Source organism: Cherax quadricarinatus, chromosome 8 (assembly GCF_038502225.1).
Source record: "Cherax quadricarinatus isolate ZL_2023a chromosome 8, ASM3850222v1, whole genome shotgun sequence".
NCBI lineage: Eukaryota > Metazoa > Arthropoda > Malacostraca > Decapoda > Parastacidae > Cherax > Cherax quadricarinatus.
The window spans coordinates 39993238-40015239 of NC_091299.1; the positions used below are offsets into that span (position 1 = coordinate 39993238).

Here is a 22002-nt window from a genome sequence, read left to right on the forward strand (position 1 = left end):
AGCCCTAAGCTTTTTTTAATCGTTTATAACAAGTCATATGGTTTGAGAAAATTAGTTTCTCGTTAGATACTGTAGACATGGATAGCTATTATTCTGTGTGACCTTTTCAAATAATGAAAGAAAAGAATACAATATGCTATTTGTCCGTTTAAATGCCTTGTCTGGGGTACTCGAATGTTCTACCGATATAGTCAGAAGTGTCTCTTGATAAAACTTTGTGTTACTGATGGGAAATTCTATGCTCAAAAACATGGCATGGCAATGGGAAATCCCCTTAGCCTCTTACTCAGCAATCTATTTATGGAATTATGTGAGACCAGACTTCTTTAAGACATTCTCCCAGATAAAGCTAGTTGGTTCAGATAAGTAGATGATACACAAATAACCCGCACATAGAAGAGAGAAGCTTATTCCCCACTACTACTACTACTACTACTACTACTACTACTACTACTACTACTACTACTACTACTACTACCACGACTATCTTTTCCTGCCTATATATACCCGTCCTGTTCCACTTCTCGTTAGTGTGACTTTGTAAATGGTCCAAGTCGGACCGAAACGTCGTCGTAAGCTTCTCTCTTCTATGTGCGGGTTATTTGTGTATCGTTCCAGTCACGGCATTGTGCCTTTTTTTGTTATTTACGTAGATGATGTTCTCTGCCTGTGGCCTAATGATCACAACATTGATGAGTTTCTTCCCAGACTTAATGGCTTAGTACCTTCCATAAAGTTCACCACAGAACATGAAATAAATAATAGATGTTTTAATCCATCGTGTCGATAGGAAATTCAAGTTCAGAGTATATAGGAAGTCCAACAACCACGAAACCAGGGTAAAAAGGAATGTGTTCCTCACAATGTTCTTGAGAGCCTTACGCATCTACAGTCCAGAGTACCTAGAAGACGAAATCAGCAAGATATTCAACACAGCCACAAAACTAAGATATCCTAAGGATTTTGTCGAGAAGACACTAATGTCAGCAAAAAAGACTTTCTACAGGACTGAACCTAAAGAAGTGATGGCCAGGAGAAATGTACTAATGTTACCATACAATGAGAATCTGGCTTGCCTGCGTGAGGCATTAAAAAGAATCAATATAAACCTTGCTTTCAAAAACACGGGGACAGTGAAACAAAGACTGATTAAAAACACACCCTCCAACAAAGTTGGTGGGGTTTACAAGGTCCCATGTACTCAGTGTCCTCTCTCATATATCGGTCAAACAGGTAAATTTCTGGAAACCAGAATTGCCCAGCATAAATACTCAGTCAGGACAGGGCAGGAGTCGAACGCTATCTTTAACCAGGTTAGTGCATGTAATCACCCACCGGAGTGGGCTGCTGCCCAGATTATAGTACCAAACAGTTCTGTCATGGAAAGAAACATAATTGAATCTTCCCTCTTGAAACATGAAAGGAATACAGTATGCATCTCCAATTATGAGTTATATAAGCTCGATAATTATTAAGTAGAGTCCATTGTACACAATCTTAAACAACAATGCTATACATAATCACAGGATTGTTCATCATGCCAGGAGGGTTGATGGATTGGTGACGCCCGTCCAGTGTCTACGTACCAAAACTTCACACCACGTCAGTTTTGATGGTTATATAACGCCTGTAGCTGTTAATGTACCATACAGTGACAAGCACACAAGATAACGTCAGAAAAGGTTAAAGGGTTTTAGTAGAATTTAGATCATAGAAATATTATCGGATAAGTATAGAAGTCCCCATGGATGGCATATTAACAGCCACTGAGAAAATAGTAGACAATATTTAGAAAGAGATACTTCTGAGTACATGGGTAGAACATTTGACTACCTCAGAGCAGGACATTTAAACGGACAAAGAGCACATTGTATTCCTTTCTTTCATTATTTGAAAAGGTCACACAGAATAATAGCTATCCATGTCTACAGTATCTAACGAGAAACATATTTTCTCAAACCACATGACCTGTTATGAACGATTAGAAAAAGCTTTGGGATGGCTTTTTATATCTTATAATTTCCTACTTGACATCTCAGAAACCCTCCTACCCCATATGGGTAGTAGGGGGATGATGGTAGGGTGGGGTTGGCACCGACCACTAACCCAGTCTAAGGGTAACCGTGGATGGTGACACCTACGCTACTCTGAGACCTCTCTCCCTGATTTGGTTGCTCCCTTGCAACATTGCACAGCTCCTGATGACTCACTGAGAAGTGTGAAAGTACTTGAGCTAAAGATTTCCACCCCTCTGTGGCTTGTCCTGTATATATATATATATATATATATATATATATATATATATATATATATATATATATATATATATATATATATATATATATATATATATATATCAGTGAAATCACGAAACAAATGATTTTAAATTATATACCAAACTGCGGCAGGCCAGGACTCGACCCTACAAACCTTATGCCGCCTCCAGAGATAGCACAATGTACGCATCGCCTTGCCACTTTCACTGCTTTATAGACTACTTGTTGAGGTGGGTATTCAAACAGGAGGAGGCTGAAATTAATCCTCGAGATACCACTGCCACGAGTGTCCTTGGATCACGAGAAAAACATGTAGCTCAGCTGCATGCATGATTCTTGTAGAATCGCTGGCTCAAGTGATAAGGCGATGCGTACATTCTGCTGTCTCTGGAGGCGGTATAAGCTTCGTAGGGTCGAGTCCTGGCCTGTCGCAGTTTGGTATATGATTTAAAATCACTTGTTTCTTGATTTCATTGATATATATATATATATATATATATATATATATATATATATATATATATATATATATATATATATATATATATATATGTCATGCCGAATAGGCAGAACTTGCGATTTTGGCTTAAATAGCAACGCTCATCTTGCCATATAGGACAAGTGAAAATTTGTGTATGCAATAATTTCGCCAAAATCATTCTGAACCTAACGAACAAAATATATTTCACTGTGTTTGTTTAGTATTAAATTATTGTAAACAAATCTAAAATATATTTAGTTGAGTTAGGCTAAAATAAATTGCGCTTGTTATAATAAGGTTAGGTAAGTTTTCTAAGTTCCTTTTGGTGCAAAATTATAAATTTTTACATCAACATTAATGAAAAAAATATATCTTTAAACATATAAGAGAAAATTTTAGAAAGGACTTAATTTTAAATGAGTTCTTGCTAATTGGCCAGTTTTACATACTCGGCACGACATATATATATATATATATATGTATATATATATATATATATATATATATATATATATATATATATATATATATATATATATATATATATATATATATATATATATATATATATATATCGTGCCGAATATGTAAAACTGGTCAATTACCAAGAACTCATTTAAAATTAAGTTCTTTCTAAAATGTTCTCTTATACGTTTAAATATATATTTTTTTCATTAATGTTAATGTAAAAAATTTAATTTTGCACCAAAAGAATCTTAGAAAACTTACCTAACCTTATTATAACAAGAGCAATTTATTTTTGCTTAACCCAGCTATATATATTTTAGATTTGTTTATAGTAATTTAATACTAAACAAACACAGTGAAATATATATTTTTTCGTTAGGTTCAGAATGTTTTTTGCGAAATTATTGCATACACAAATTTTCGCTTGGCCTATATGGCAAGTTGAGCGTTGCTATTTAAGCCAAGATCGCAAGTTCTGCCTATTCGGCACGACATATATATATATAAATATACATGTACCCATATATATATATGTATATGTATATATATATATATATATATATACATATATATATATATATATATATATATATATATATATATATACATATATATATATATATATATATATATATATATATATATATATATATATATATATATATATATATATATATATATATATATATATATATATATATATATATATATAAACACTGATCTCTGGTTGAAGGAGACTCGGACCTACGAACCTTGGAACAAGGTACGCAGTGCATTCTCACCACACTGGACCAATATCTTGGCGTCCAGCTTGCGCTAGACGTTGATCCAAGGCAGCCAGCTTTCAGGAAGAAGGCTTACAGCTTTTCATCTCATCCCCTGATTACATCACAAACCATTAAAGACCTCAAGAAATCTGTTGAAGACCATATCCCCTGGGCTACAGTGGAAAACGTCACCAAGATCCCCACGGCCTCATCCATGCTTAAAATCACTTTCACTGGCGTTACGATGGTTGCCCAAGCTATGGCTGAGGGTTTAGCCATGTACTACTACTTTATAAACGCTAATCACATCGAAGATGAGTGATACCACGACATCACCCAGTGCTGGAGTTGCTATTCAAACCTACATTCTACAAAAGGCTGCCCCCACCAAGGAGAAGTTTTGCTCTACCTGCAGTTTTGAGGGCCACGACTCTAAGACATGTATTTCTACTGTTCCACTCAAGTGTCTAAACTGTAAAAACAACCACCACACTCTCGCTGCAAAGTGTCCCACTCGTCGAGAAATTGTGAAAAAGAACCTAGAAGCAGAACAGAAGAAGTCACAGTCCAGGTCACCCAATTATGCTGCCTGTGGAGAAATTTTCTCCAGGAGGGGTTATCAGCCCCTTCAGCCCCTTTCAGCCCTGTGGGGCCCAGCCCTCTCAGAAGGGGCAAGCATCTTGTTTACTGCTACAGAAAGTAATTGATCCCAGATGCAGCACGAGTATGCGACGTGGTCAAGCGACCGACACTGATTGCAGTCCAGTGTTGCAAAGTGTAGTTTAATAAAAGACAGTCCATCTCTTACCTTAGCAGGATAATTAAGGAAAATCCTGCTCCCACTTTATTACCATAGTAAAGATAGTGTACATTGTTGTCTATACTTAAGACAGCAAGAATAAAACATTCTGCTTTGCTTCATGGAGGAAGTGGCAAGGAAGAAAAAATACTAGGTCAGCTTTTCCTTTATGTGCTAGGGGCAGTGACGGTGTAAGAGGCTGTGGTGTCTTCAGATTACTTTTGACTCTACTGAGAGTTACACTGACGCCAGGATAACCATCAAAGAACATTGATCCATGCATTAGTGTGAACAAAGCGTCTCACAAAACACAATAAACACTTACAGAGAGGTGTGATCAGATTCTTTAGTGATAAGATTTTGAACAATAAAGACAAATCTTGTGGAACATAGTATACCAGTGTGCGTATTCCTAGACTATGGAAGACATGGACATCCAAGGACACTTCAGCTTCTATCAAGTCACCGATACCTGTCGAAGGTGTAAAGAACACCATAGCTCACGCTACAAGAGCAAGGTGGGTTATAGATTTCTTGTAGTACGGGGGACTGTGCAGTTCTTGAGTTGCAAGGAGTTTGTAATCAACCTATAGTCGGCAGTGAGGTGCAGACTTTTGAGTCCACACAAGTACGTACGTCAGCCATCAGTGAATGAAATATGCTGACATAACACCCCCTAGGGGTAATTTATTGTTTACATAGTATAATCTTTTTCAGCAGGTTAAGGAGTGGATGAGACAGCTTCTCAAGACCTCGTCTGCAGGGGCGGCTGTGCAGGCAATGAGCTGTCTTTCTAAGCTAAGTTCTCCCTAATTTTAAACTTAGCTGGCAAACCTTTTCTCAACATTTTTTTTTTCAACGGGCTGAAATTAATTATATTTTGTAAGATTATAAATTACTCCTAGGAGGTATTATGTCAGCATATTTCATTCACTGATTGCTGACAAACTTAATTGTGTGGACTCAAAAGTCCGCACCTCACTGCCGACTATAGGTTGATTACAAACTCCTTGCGACTCAAGAACTGTGCATTCCCCAGTACTACAAGAAATCTATAACCCACCTTGCTCTTGTAGCATGAGCTATGGTGTTCTTCACACCTTCGACAGGTATCGGTGACTTGATAGAAGCTGAAGTGTCCTTGGATGTCCACGTCTTCCATAGTCTAGGAATACACACACTGGTTCACTATGTTTCACAAGATTTGTCTTTATTGTTCACAATCTTATCACTAAGAAGCTGATCACACTTCTCTGTAAGTGTTTATTGTGTTTTGTGAAACACTTAGTTCACACTAATGCATGGATCAATGTTCTTTGTTGGTTATCCTGGCATCAGTGTGACTCTCAGTAGAGTCAAAAGTAATCTGAAGACGCCACACCCTCTTACACCGTCACTGCCCCTAGCATATAAAGGAAAAGCTGACCTAGTACTTTTTCTTTCTTGCCACTTCCTCCATGAAGCAAAGCAGAATGTTTGATTCTTGCTGTCTTAAGCATAGACAACAATGTACACTATCTTTCCCATGGTAATAAAGTGGGAGCAGGATTTTCCTTAATTGTCCTGCTAAGGTAAGAGATGGACTGTCTTTTATTAAACTACACTTTGCAACACTGGACTGCAAGGAGCGTCGGTCGCTTGACCACGTCGCATACTCGTACTGCATCTGGGATCAATTACTTGCTGTAGCAGTAAACAAGATGCTTGCCCCTTCTGAGAGGGCTGGGCCCCTCAGGGCTGAAAGGGGCTGAAAGGGGCTGAAGGAGCTGATAACCCCTCGTGGAGAAAATTTCTCCACACTGCCCTCACTGCCTCTCCACCAGCATGTGATCCCACGAAAATCCAGTACTGTCTGCTATATGCACACATGCATAATATGGCGTCTCCATGATCCTTCAACACGACAATCAACAAACTTTTCAGACTAAACAACATGTCTGCATTCACTCACCCAAGCATCAGTTTGTATTACCACTGCTGTAAGCACAACTCAAGAGTCACCCAACACTTTCACCACCACAGATCAATCAGCAACCTCATATGATCGACTTGAGACCGCCACCACCCCCTCCATAGCCACGGACCTAACTTTTCCATCTCCATTTCAGTCACCGTTGGCTAAGAAAGCCAAAGACTGCCACCTGAAAATCCACCATTAGAGACTCCATCACTTGCAGAAGAAATGACAGCAAAACCACAATTCAAATTCAGATCCACTGCACCTATCTCCATGTTCACATGTAACCAGGAATGGTATCTAGTTCATGCAGCCCAAGCTGTCTACAGCATCCAGCATGGTCAGGTCAAATACACTATCGACTATGATTGCGAGCAAAGCGCAGCTAATGCTATACTCGATGACCTACTTAATGGCAAAACACATCTTGTACAACTCGCAAGAATCTCCAAATCGGCATTCAAAAGAATCAAAAACGGTTCCTACACTGACTGGAACATGTTTTAAAGATTCACTCCACCCATAGACATCGCCCCCTCTGATCATTGTGCCTTGACACATCTTAACTGGTGTGAAGGGAAAACTATCACCATACTGGAACAATGGTCTGTGTGCCGGTACACTGCCGGTCATTGTGCATGGGCATTTGACTGTGTGCAATAACAATGGTCCATGTCTTGGTAAAATGATCCATTTGTTGATCAGCGTGCAAGTACAATGGTCAACATATAGTCACAATGGTCAGTGTGCAGGTTTAGGTGTCAGTGTGTAAACCCAATTGTTGTGGGGATTCGTCAGGAGATGTTGGAGTAAGAAATACACATGTTGGATGTCTTATCCAGTTTGCTATATACCTAGCGGGAAACTGAGAGGGGGGGGCTGTAGCTGGTGGCTCACATGTGAGGGATCTCATGACGTCAAGGCTAGAAGGGACCCTTACTATAAAGTAGCTGGGATTATCTATGTGTACTACACAAGTACACAATAACACTAATGACAGCTCAGCGATGCTAATGTATGGCATCCACAACACACAGCTAACTGATACAAAGGATAGACTGAAGGCATTACGGCTCTGGACTGATTCTATACAATATCAGTTTACACAAATGAACATAAGCAGCTATACATAATAATAATTGACTGTAAGGCATTACAAATAATGACATATCACAATTCATGGTAATAGATCGAATCAATGATGGTACAGTTTAACAAAACGATTGAGAGAGAGATAGAGAAAGAAGGAGATCGAAAAAGAAAAAAGGAGATAAAGAAATCAAACGATTTACGGATTCTGAGAAAATATATTTACAATGAAAAGAGTGTTTAACCGAAAAGGCAGACTTAGTGCATGAAAGTCTTTTACTGTTAATTCTCAGAATTCAAAGAGAACATGAAGACATAAAAAAAAATTTGAACATCAGTAAGTTGGCATAGTAGACACACAGTTGAAATACTCTTTAGACAATATTATTTTTCTATAGAGATTATTTACATTTAACCCAAACTCTGCTAAGGAAAGATTTACATATGCAGAGTAGTCATCATCTCTAGTGGAGTGAAATTCTGTTGCAACGGCTAACACATGCCATGGTTGATGAGGATTTGAATTCATATTTACAAGCAAAACTTGTGGATTCCTCATTACCTGTCGTGTACATAGGAAATAACGACAATCAGGCTGTTCGTCTTCCTGGCTGTTAGAGGTAGAGAGTGCAAAGTCTGTTGTACTTGTCTGGGTGTCAGGAACTTCGTCATCATTGCATGTTAACTTCATATGATCTAAATGTGATTCTTCATTCCGACCAATACTGATTTCTCTAACTTTATACTTACTACCGCTGACATGTTCGACTACTCGATATGGACCAACAAGCTTTTGATCGAGCTTTGGAAAAGTGGATGTTTCATTAAAATTACTCAGCATAACTCTTAAACCTACTTTAATTTTGGTTGCTTTCACTCGATTGTTAGTGAGTCTTGTAAATTCTGCTGTTGATTGTTCAAGTGTTTCTCGGATTCTTCTAAAGATGCCTTGAGCTAAGCTGGTGTGAGTCTATGAAATCATCATCATACATTGCAAAATGTATGGTAAAGTGTATGGTAGAGTTATTATTGAAAGAATTAAGAGTAAGACGGAGAATAGGATATCAGATGAACAAGGAGGCTTTAGGAAAGGTAGGGGTGTGTTGACCAGGTGTTTACAGTGAAACATATAAGTGAACAGTATTTAGATAAGGCTAAAGAGGTCTTTGTGGCATTTATGGATTTGGAAAAGGCGTATGATAGGGTGGATAGGGGGGCAATGTGGCAGATGTTGCAGGCGTATGGTGTAGGAGGTAGGTTACTGAAAGCAGTGAAGAGTTTTTACGAGGATAGTGAGTATGTAGGAAAGAGGGAAATTATTTCCCAGTAAAAGTAGGCCTTAGACAAGGATGTGTGATGTCACTGTGGTTGTTTAATATATTTATAGATGGGGTTGTAAGAGAAGTAAATGCGAGGGTCTTCGCAAGAGGCGTGGAGTTAAAAGATAAAGAATCACACATAAAGTGGGAGTTGTCACAGTTGCAACGCAACTCTTTGCTGATGACACTGTGCTCTTGGGAGATTTTGAAGAGAAGTTGCAGAGATTGGTGGATGAATTTGGTAGGGTGTGCAAAAGAGGAAAATTAAAAGTGAATACAGGAAAGAGTAAGGTTATGAGGATAACAAAAAGATTAGGTGATGAAAGATTGGATATCAGATTGGAGGGAGAGAGTATGGAGGAGGTGAATGCATTCAGATATTTGGGAGTGGACGTGTCAGCGGATGGGTCTATGAAAGATGAGGTGAATCATAGAATTGATGAGGGAAAAAGGGTGAGTGGTGCACTTAGGAGTATGTGGAGACAAAGAACTTTGTCCTTGGAGGCAAAGAGGGGAATGTATGAGAGTATAGTTTTACCAACGCTCTTATATGGGTGTGAAGCATGGGTGATGAATGTTGCAGCGAGGGAGAAGGCTGGAGGCAGTGGAGATGTCATGTCTGAGGGCAATGTGTGGTGTGAATATAATGCAGAGAATTCGTAGTTTGGAAGTTAGGAGGAGGTGCGGGATTACCAAAACTGTTGTCCAGAGGGCTGAGGAAAGGTTATTGAGGTGGTTCGGACATGTAGAGAGAATGGAGCGAAACAGAATGACTTCAAGAGTGTATCAGTCTGTAGTGGAAGGACGGCGGGGTAGGGGTCGGCCTGGGAAAGGTTGGAGGGAGGGGGTAAAGGAGGTTTTGTGTGCGAGGGGCTTGGACTTCCAGCAGGCATGCGTGAGCGTGTTTGATAGGAGTGAATGGAGACAAATGGTTTTTAATACTTGACGTGCTGTTGGAGTGTGAGCAAAGTAACATTTATGAAGGGGTTCAGGGAAACCGGCAGGCCGGACTTGAGTCCTGGAGATGGGAAGTACAGTGCCTGCACTCTGAAGGACGGGTGTTAATGTTGCAGTTTAAAAACTGTAGTGTAAAGCACCCTTCTGGCAAGACAGTGATGGAGTGAATGATGGTGAAAGTTTTTCTTTTTCGGGCCACCCTGGCTTGGTGGGAATCGGCCAGTGTGATAATAAAAAAATAATAATAACATTGCAAAATGTGCAATGACACCTATAGAAGCACTGTAAGCAGACTTTTTGACACACTGAACATCAGGTATAACTTCATCCCAGGTTACACTTTTGGGATTAATAGTGGCTCTTAACACATCAAGTTCCTTCTTATTAGTTCTTTCCGCTAGACAATTGCTGGCAGGATGGCGAGGAACAACGGTCAATTTAGAGATCTTGTACTATGTGCACAATTTTTCTAGAATCTCATTACAGAATCCACCTCCATTATCTGTCACTAGAGACTTAGGAGTAGTATGCCTGCAGATCATGCGTTTCTTAAACGCTTTAGCTACTGCCTCGGCAGTCTTATCTACTATAGGAACTAATTCACAATCTGGTGAAATTATCTACCATTACACACAGATGTTTGTTGCCCGGAGGGAACATTGGAAATTAGTTAATAAATCTAGTGCAAATCTTTCCCAAAATTTGTTAGTAGTGGGATACACCTGGATTAGATTAGGACCATTAACATTACCTTTATGTTGCATACAGACACTATGTATGCTAAGAAGTATGTTAAGAAATCTTAACATACTCAGAAATGCCAGTTACCATACGAGGCCATAAGTATTTCAATTTGACTTGTGTAACAGAACGATCCATATCAGGGTGTGTAACACCTGGTACATCATGAACTAGCTGTAAGGCTACATTCATTAGTGACTGTGGAATTACTAATTGGTATACTCTTCTGCTAGGAGTACCCAGCTCAGCTGAGCGATACAGTAATTCTTGGTTCATGACACAGTCACTGAAGGGTGCTGGTGACTTCACAGAGCGAATTTTATCTTCCTGCAGCAGGAATCGAATCACGACAGACCACATACCTGGAGTTTACCTGGAGAGAGTTCCGGGGGTCAACGCCCCCGCGGCCCGGTCTGTGACCAGGCCTCCTGGTGGATCAGAGCCTGATCAACCAGGCTGTTACTGCTGGCTGCACGCAAACCAACGTACGCGCCACAGCCCGGCTGGTCAGGAACCGACTTTAGGTGCTTGTCCAGTGCCAGCTTGAAGACTGCCAGGGGTCTGTTGGTATTCCCCCTTATGTATGCAGGGAGGCAGTTGAACAGTCTCGGGCCCCTGACACTTATTGTATGGTCTCTTAACGTGCTAGTGACACCCCTGCTTTTCATTGGGGGTATGTTGCATCGTCAGCCAAGTCTTTTGCTTTCGTAGCGAGTGATTTTCGTGTGCAAGTTCGGTGCTAGTCCCTCTAGGATTTTCCAGGTGTATATAATCATGTATCTCTCCCGCCTGCGTTCCAGGGAATACAGGTTTAGGAACCTCAAGCACTCCCAGTAATTGAGGTGTTTTATCTCTGTTATGCGCGGCGTGAAGGTTCTCTGTACATTTTCTAGGTCAGCAATTTCACCTGCCTTGAAAGGTGCTGTTAGTGTGCAGCATTATTCCTTGGCACTAAATGGAGGATCTGCTATTACAGTACTGATATGTCGCGATACGGCATCTGCGACTACATTTGATGTGCCAGGCAAGTGTTTGAAGGTTGGGTTGAACTCTTGGATAGTCAAGGACCATCTGGATAATCTTCCAGTAGGTTGTTTATTCTGGAATAGTGGAATCAGAGGAACATGATCTGTCAGGACAAGAACAGGGTATTGGTATATATCTTGGAAATGCTTTAAAGGCCATACAATTGCTAAGGCTTCTTGCTCAGTTACTGTATAATTATATTTAGCCTTTGTAATTACTCGGCTAGCAAATGCAACTGCGTTGCGCTTGCTGTCAGTCTTTTGAGCTGGGACGGCCAATAAATCTAGCATTAGTTGTTAGATAAAAAGGCTTAGAAACATATGGGGATTTCAAAATAGGAGCAGGCATTAGCTTTTCTTTGAGAATTTGGAATGCTCTTTTTTGATGGAAGGTCCAAACAAAAGTATCATCTTTCTTAATCAACTCAGTGAGAGGAGCTGTTATAGAAGAAAAATTAGTAATGAAAGATCTATAATAACCTGGTAAGCCCACAAATTATCTTACAGCATCGGCAATTTTGGGAGATGGAAAATTTGGTACAGCAGTTACTTTACTTTGGTCAGTTGTAACTCTTCTAGGAGTGACTACGTGACCAAGAAAAACTGGCATTAAGATAGACTGATCTTCAATTTGTCTTCTTCAAGCTTACCAAGTACCAAATCTAGTCTTTTAAGGCATGTCTCCAAGTCTTCAGACATGACAATTATATCATCTAAGTACACTATGAGTACATTACCTATGAGGCCTCTATATTCGTCATGAGCCTCGAGAAGGTGATGGGCGAGAAGCGTAAACCGAAGGCCATTCTGAGGAAATGATGATGGCCTGTAGGAGTAGAAAATGCTGTTAGCTCTTGGCTGTCCTCGTGGAGAGGGACTTGTCAAAAACCCTTGTAACAAGTCTAGGGTCAAAAAGATTTGATCTCCAATATTGCATAAAAGGTCACCAATTACAGGAAGTGGGAAGTGATCTGTCAATTGTTTTTGCGTTCAACTTCCTAAAGTCAATCACTGGGCACCAAGTACCTTCCTTCTTAGGTACTAGGCTCCATGGCGCATTCCAGGGTGAATTACTATGTGCGATGTCAGCATCATATTGATCAATGCTGCTGCGACAGAAACTTGTGAATGGGGCATTCTGTATGCAGGTACGTAAATAGGTCTGATACCAGGTTCAGGTGGGATATGATGGGTCAGTAGGTTCGTTATACCCATCTTCTCACCTGGTAAGGCGGATGCAACAAACTCTTGACCTCGTCTGGGAAGTCGAGTGGAGTGGATAGACTCTTCCCGGTTGAAATAGAACTGACCCACTAGTCAGGTGACAACTTATCCTCTACATGAGCTGGGTAAGGATAATGAACAAGTTCAAAAATGGCGGTGTTCGCTCTGAGGCGAATACTGTGACTGAGTACTGGATCTTACTCTCGTACAAAATGCAATGATGTCTCCATGTATAAACCCTTTACCTTGCAAGAATTACTGTCAGCTAGGACATTATCACCAACTGAAACATGAGGGACAACAACAGACACTAGTGAGTGCACTTGCCACGACAGAAATGTCTTTCTGCTGACTGCCTGTGACATCAACAAGAGATAGCATTGCTAGTTTCAAGTAGTCATTTTCCGACAAGGTGTCTGTAGAGAAACTACCACTTGAACCAGCAGTCATCGCAGGGATAGGCTCAGTACCCAAGGTTGTCTGGGGTTCCTCCTACACCTGAGGCAACTGTACACTATCTTGCATGCCTGAAGTTGTGGGAACTGGATCCCAGACAGGAATGACAGGATTACTAGTGCCTGACCGCTTGGTTACGTTACTAGAAAATGCACAAGTCTGTAAGGACTTAATCCAATCTTCATACTCTGCAGCAGTATGACATATCTCGGATCTAAGCTGGTAGCCCCAAAACATCAGGAACAGGTCGTCACTTCGGGCATGCCATTGATAAGGATCAAGCACACTATGTAAATCTCTCATGGAAGCAAATCCCAGTGGATGATCACCAGGGAAATTAATCTGATCTATAATAAGGAAGATCCCTTGATGCTGCAGTGTCTGACATATGTGATAAGTGTCTCATAAGTGTCTCAATCTTCAACTTGTCACTTTTTTTTAAACCATTTATCACATCTGTCAGACACTGCAGCATCATGGGATCTTGATACAAAGAATTCTTCGAAACTTGTCCAACCTTCGGACGAAGACCTGCTTAGGCGAAGTCATAGTGGATGGTACCATTATGACCCCGCCTCGACTATTGGCTGAGGGACTGATTACCTCAAACTCCTCCTCTCCTTACACCTTTCTGCTTTGTATTGGACTGATGAAGCCACTGTTTGGCGAAACGTTTCATCAATAAAGATTCCCATATGTTGCATAAGTGTCTCAATCTTCAATTTGTCGTTTTTTTAAATAATTTATCACACAAAGGGACCTATTGTTGCATTGGAATTAACGTGCAAACAGGAAGGAGAATCGTCATCAGAGAAGGTTTTTTTTCCACTGCATCCCCAAAAATATCTTCGTCGAAAACGTGTGAAGCAACTTCATCAACGAGACTGTCTTCCTCGAGACTGCCTTGTGCATCGAAGGAATTGTGAACGAGTATGGAATATTCATTATCACCTACTGCCACCACTGGACGGTTTGACTGGGGCGCTCGGATTCCCCCGAATTTGAAGACTGAGACTGGTTCTGGTTATTCTGAGAACCACGACCTCTATTACCTCTCCTCGTTCTACGGTAGTAAGGCCATGGAAGGATCTATTTCAGAAAGCATCACACTCGGATGTATTATGTGAAAAGTGCAGCACGGTAGGTTGGTTTACGAGTTATCTTCAGCACGACGCTTTTTAGCTTTTACTCGTACAATTAGCTGCAATGTGACCTTGGTAACCACAGTTATGACAACTTCTAGTACTATGGTTACTGAACGCACTAGGAGCAGAGCGACTACTCGTTACACTGGCCTTGGACGACTAACGTGATTGACTTTTATCAGGACTTTTCATTGTTACACAAACAAGGGAGGGAGTGCTGAAGGATTCATAGTAGCTAATATAGGTCTGATGCACGGGAAATTATCAGGAGCATACATGGCCTGAGCATGTACAAGGACTGCTAGTGGCTCCATATTCACAGTTGGTGGATAGGAGTTATAAGCTTACAAGGAAGCAGGTGGCATTAATTTCTTGATAGCACCAAAGGCTGCCAATTTAACAAAATCTGCGGTAGCATGTTAGCACACCTTTGATATATATTTTGAAGATTATACTGTTTTAATGAATGATGACAAAAGTTTCGATAATCGAATCGCAAAGTCACTTAATAATTCACCTGACATAGGTGTTGCAATCGCTGTTTCCTTCAGGATAATATATAGATCAGAGTCTGTCACTGGTCCAAAAAAAAAAAAAAAAAAAAAAAAAAACGGAACAAATTCTCATACTCAGACCGCTTAGTAAAATTCTCAAAATCACGCATAGTAAGAATAACGATGTTTACAGCAGATGGAGATCTAGCAAGACTTTCTTTTGTAATTTTAATAAAAGTTTCCTCTGATGGAGTACCTTCCACCAGAGTATTAGCTCTAGAACTGATGACAGTAAACCATGCCATGGTTTGTTGTGCTCTATCAGTTGTTATTCACTAAGGCATTACTGGCATTGCTCAAGTCTCAACGACTTGATTTCAGACAAATTGCACAAAGACAGTGAAAGTAAAGAATAACAAAAGAAAAGTATATAACAGAAAATTTACTTAAATTGAAATTAAAGATGCTTAACTAATTCTGCATAAATCGAAATTATGACACACTGAATAAGAAAAGAAAACTCACTGAAATTTATTTGGCCAAGATAAAGGAAATACGTTGAAAATTCAAGAAAGGGAAATATTATTGTAACGAATTTATTTTAAAGTAATCTGTCTTTATCGTCAATTCAATAAAGAGATTTGATAATAAAATTGTAAATCAAGACAAAAATAAAAAAATAAAATCAATAAATTGCTTGTAATTGCAAATATGCCAGAAAAAAATCCAGAAGAAACACAAAACAACAAATAATATGCAATGATAAAACGTAAATAAAAATAATTAGATAAGAAACAGGACACTCAGTTAGTAATATAATGACATTATTGCACTGAATTATAATGTGTCACTCTTTTGGAAATACTTATTAATTACTGAAAAATAGAGCACAAGAATAACAGAGTACAAATTATGAAAAAGAAAATAATCACTACAGAACAAACAAAATAAAATAACATTTAAAATATTTTACAGAATTAATCAGTGTATTAGTAGAAATTGCACACATAAAATATAGTTAAACAGATTATAAAAACATCAAGAAATAACTGGTATGAACACTTTAACTCTTAATTTCAAGTAGACAAAACAAATTACTCAAAACAGAGCAATAATAATAATAGTTTACTTTAAAAATTACACTAAGAGTGAAATTGTTAAAAGAAATTTCAATAATATGATTAAAAATGATACATGATACAGAACTGGGAATTCAACACTTACAAAGTTGCAGGAAACACAGATAAAACATCAAGGTTCACTCACTACACTGAATAAATTGTCTTGCACTATGGTCCCACTTTAAAAAAAATTAATGTCCTGCTTGGAACACAAGATATGGTACAACAGTCTGCAAAAGTTCGAAGAAATGAGATACTGCATGTATTAAATATTTAACATAAAAATAATGGTACACACAGGATGGAAATGGGAATTTATAACACTGGGGTCAGAGCAGTGAACGAATCAGCACGGAGAATTAGCAGAAAAAAAAAATGCAGTGAAAATAATTCAAGATACAAGAAAAATAATTGTACACAATAACGAAATAAGATACACTGTAAAACAAATGGTAAAAATAAACACTTCACGAGGAGTGAGTGATAGAGAAATAAAAAAAATACTGCACACAATAGACACATGATAAATGTGTACAAGAGAAATAAAAATTACTTCAGGTTGGAGAAAAGGTAAACGATAAAAAACATATAAAAAAACACAAAAATGAATGATAACACGGCACTAGGAAATATTTGCAGATCAATAAGTCACATGGAACTGAAATAAAGAACAAAAATTTTACACTAGGACACAAGTCTCTGAGCAACTTAAATCACTGTAGACGTGGGAAATGTCTCAACACACGCAGATGTCTCTATAACGGGGTGTTGACTGACGATCTGGTAACAGCAACAGATAGAGTAGTGGTATGGGATGGGGTGGCTGGCTGCAAAATAAATATAACCCAATATGTAGGTTTTAGAATGGCACTCATGGTTCATGGTATCAGGCTTTGTGTAGTTGGCATCAGCGTGCTGGGTGAGCGTGTGGCCCATGCGCTGAGCCTGGCTGATACCCACACCAAGAATTCATGTATTAATAAGCCAGGGTGGCTTGTTAAGCCACAATTATACTATAGGGATGGTGATTTTCACTCTAACCAGTGTTTTACTGGTAGCACTGAACGGTACAACATATGGAGACAGTAACTTCAAAGAGGATCTTGCTTCTCTGTCTGCTAGATTGTTAAGCTGGCTTAAACCCTCTACACTGGCTAGGCTGGGATGGCTTGAAGGCTAGTAACTATACACACAGCAGTAATGAAGCAGGCTGGGTGACTGGCTTAGGCTGGTGGCAGGCTTAGGCTTTCCCCTACAAACTGGCTTAAATGGCTTTGCTTAATTTGCAAAACCCGGATCAACTACCTGCAGGTTAGCAAATAAGCCACTAAGCACGAAGCAACTAGCCAGGAAGTTCTGTAGACAAAACTGGAGGATGCTGGCTTGGCTGTGGTAGCTGGCCTCTCTCTAGGCCTCCATGCGGGTCACACACAATGTCCGCCTGGCTTGGTAGACATATCCTTATATCAGCTATTTCTTCACAATCACGCCCACACCGCTGTCACCATTTGTCGTGGGGGTTCTTCAGGAGACATTGGATTAAGAAATACACACGTTGAATGTCTTGGAGGCGTATGAAGAGTCATGTGCAGAGCTCAGGCTTGCCTTATCCAGTCTGCCATATGCCTAGCGGGAAACTGAGAGCGAGGCCTGTAGCAGGCGGCTCACATGTGAGGGGTCGCGTCACGTCACGGCTAGAAGAGACACTTGCTATAAAGTAGCTGGGATTATGTAAGTGTACTACAAAAGTACATATTTTCGATTAAATAATCTGATTCCAGTGACTCCAAATTTTTAACTGTTTCTGTAAAATTTCATATTTGCATATATTCAGATTAAACTTATGCAATATCATTATTATTATATTATGCATAGTGAATAATATTTTGAAACCAATAAAAAGAAGTATTAGTTAATTATTGAATAAAAAATTATATTATTATTTATTGATTGCATAAAATTGAATCATTCTCCGATTTCGATGGTTCCAAGCTTTGTTTACTATTTAAGTTTTCAAAAATTTTCCTGCATCCATGCCAAACGAAATAGGTTGTATCCTGACTCTAAGATGCATCAGCTATTAAATATTGATGCAGTTCAGCAGTAAACTTAAAATTATTTTACGCGATTTAATGGGAGTAAAAGTATCACACTATATTAGAGATAAAAGGTTCAGATCTTTCCTTAAATATTTAAATTTCCCTTTCTGCCGTCATCAGTTTTTTTGGTTCCGTTTTGGAATGTTTGAAGCTGCGCCACTGAGAATTTCAGAAGTTACCGAAGTCATTCTACAAGGGTTGGAATAGGTTAAAAAAAAAAAAACGCTGGTCATAAGGCACGAGAACAGTTAGTTTTTCCAGAAATTTGATGAGTCGTTCTTGAGGAATGAGAGAAATAAAATAGAAAAGTTGGAGGTAGAAAAAATTAGGTAAACTCTTGAAGGTTTTCCTTCGGAAACATCTAATGCACAGTCAAACTTATAACACATTGATATATCCTAATTTCGATGTTCTTTACCAAGAATTTTATGTGAGACACCTTGATTAAAACGAGAATTATATATTTGTTCATTTTTCTCGTTTATATTAGTGTTGATTAATTATTTCACCAACAGCCCCCCAGGAACTGCCTCTTATAGCATACAACGCAACCGTGACACCAATGAGGATTTGGATTTGCCCGCATTATAAATTCTGGCTGGGAAATAACTACAGAATGGTGATGGCACTTTCCAGTGAGTCTACCTGGAACAACCCCGGTAACTGCCAAAGTAAGTACTGTAAACCAGGGCTGCCTTGTGTATGCAAGTGTGGGAAGATTTTTTTGACAGTGACTTATTTTCAAACTGCAAAATTCATAAATTTTTACAGGATCGTTATAACTACAATGATTAGAACAACATTTTACCAGTTAGAAAGAGTCTATTTTTTCACTAAACAACCAACATTCAGGATATTTTTCTGATTAAATTGCAATATTCAGAAAGATTTTTAGATTAAACTCCAACATACAGGATTGTCTTCATATTAAACTACAACATACAGGATTGTCTTCATATTAAACTCCAACATACAGGATTGTCTTCATATTAAACTCCAACATACAGGATTGTCTTCATATTAAACTCCAACATAAAGGATTGTCTTCATATTAAACTCCAACATACAGGATTGTCTTCATATTAAACTCCAACATACAGGATTGTCTTCATATTAAACTCCAACATACAGGATTGTCTTCATATTAAACTCCAACATACAGGATTGTCTTCATATTAAACTCCAACATACAGGATTGTCTTCATATTAAACTCCAACATACAGGATTGTCTTCATATTAAACTACAACATACAGGATTGTCTTCATATTAAACTCCAACATACAGGATTGTCTTCATATTAAACTCCAACATACAGGATTGTCTTCATATTAAACTACAACATACAGGATAGTCTTCATATTAAACTACAACATACAGGATTGTCTTCATATTAAACTCCAACATAGAGGATAGTCTTCATATTAAACTCCAACATACAGGATAGTCTTCATATTAAACTCCAACTTACAGGATTGTCTTCATATTAAACTCCAACATACAGGATAGTCTTCATATTAAACTCCAACATACAGGATAGTCTTCATATTAAACTCCAACATAAAGGATTGTCTTCATATTAAACTCCAACATACAGGATTGTCTTCATATTAAACTACAACATACAGGATAGTCTTCATATTAAACTCCAACATACAGGATTGTCTTCATATTAAACTCCAACATACAGGATTGTCTTCATATTAAACTACAACATACAGGATTGTCTTCATATTAAACTACAACATACAGGATTGTCTTCATATTAAACTACAACATACAGGATTGTCTTCATATTAAACTACAACATACAGGATTGTCTTCATATTAAACTACAACATACAGGATTGTCTTCATATTAAACTACAACATACAGGATTGTCTTCATATTAAACTACAACATACAGGATAGTCTTCATATTAAACTCCAACATACAGGATTGTCTTCATATTAAACTCCAACATACAGACGTGGTTCTTTAAAATATACTTTTTTAATTTTTTTATGTTGTGACTTATGGGTCATTGACGCCGCTCATACCTGTGTGTCATTGACGCCGCTTATACTTGTGTGTCATTGACGTCGCTTATACTTGTGTGTCACTGACACTGGCTATACTTGTGTGTCATTGACGCCGCTTATACTTGTGTGTCACTGACACTGGCTATACTTGTGTGTCACTGACACTGGCTGTACTTGTGTGCCACTGACACCGGCTATACTTGTGTGTCACTGACACTGGCTATACTTGTGTGTCACTGACACTGGCTATACTTGTGAGACACTGACACTGGCTATACTTGTGTGTCACTGACACTGGCTATACTTGTGTGTCACTGACACTGGCTATACTTGTGTGTCACTGACACTGGCTACACTTGTGTGTCACTGACACTGGCTATACTTGTGTGTCACTGACACCGGCTATACTTGTGTGTCACTGACACCGGCTATACTTGTGTGTCACTGACACTGGCTATACTTGTGTGTCACTGACACTGGCTATACTTGTGTGTCACTGACACTGGCTACTGGCTATACTTGTGTGTCACTGACACTGGCTATACACTGTCACTGACACTGGCTATACTTGTGTGTCACTGACACTGGCTATACTTGTGTGTCACTGACACCGGCTATACTTGTGTGTCACTGACACTGGCTATACTTGTGTGTCACTGACACTGGCTATACTTGTGTGTCACTGACACTGGCTATACTTGTGTGTCACTGACACTGGCTATACTTGTGTGTCACTGACACTGGCTATACTTGTGTGTCACTGACACCGGCTATACTTGTGTGTCACTGACACTGGCTATACTTGTGTGTCACTGACACTGGCTATACTTGTGTGTCACTGACACTGGCTATACTTGTGTGTCACTGACACTGGCTATACTTGTATGTCATTGACACTGGCTATACTTGTGTGTCACTGTCACCGGCTATACTTGTGTGTCACTGACACTGGCTATACTTGTGTGTCACTGACACTGGCTATACTTGTGTGTCACTGACACTGGCTATACTTGTGTGTCACTGACACTGGCTATACTTGTGTGTCACTGACACTGGCTATACTTGTGTGTCACTGACACCGGCTATACTTGTGTGTCACTGACACTGGCTATACTTGTGTGTCACTGACACTGGCTATACTTGTGTGTCACTGACACTGGCTATACTTGTGTGTCACTGACACTGGCTATACTTGTGTGTCACTGACACTGGCTATACTTGTGTGTCACTGACACTGGCTAGACTTGTGTGTCACTGACACTGGCTATACTTGTGTGTCACTGACACTGGCTATACTTGTGTGTCACTGACACTGGCTATACTTGTGTGTCACTGACACTGGCTATACTTGTGTGTCACTGACACTGGCTATACTTGTGTGTCACTGACACTGGCTATACTTGTGTGTCACTGACACTGGCTATACTTGTGTGTCACTGACACTGGCTATACTTGTGTGTCACTGACACTGGCTATACTTGTGTGTCACTGACACTGGCTATACTTGTGTGTCACTGACACCGGCTATACTTGTGTGTCACTGACACTGGCTATACTTGTGT

The 22002-nt window shown here is 39.2% G+C and overlaps 1 protein-coding gene across 1 annotated transcript in view; it reads left to right on the plus strand.

The window, feature by feature from the left end:
- The window catches only part of LOC128685267 (uncharacterized), a 209556-nt gene that overhangs the window by 67574 nt on the left and 119980 nt on the right, over positions 1 to 22002 (plus strand). The window contains exon 4 of the mRNA XM_070082741.1: positions 18934 to 19089. Within this exon, the coding sequence (XP_069938842.1) occupies positions 18934 to 19089 (156 nt within the window). The remainder of the gene's footprint in view (positions 1 to 18933; positions 19090 to 22002) is intronic.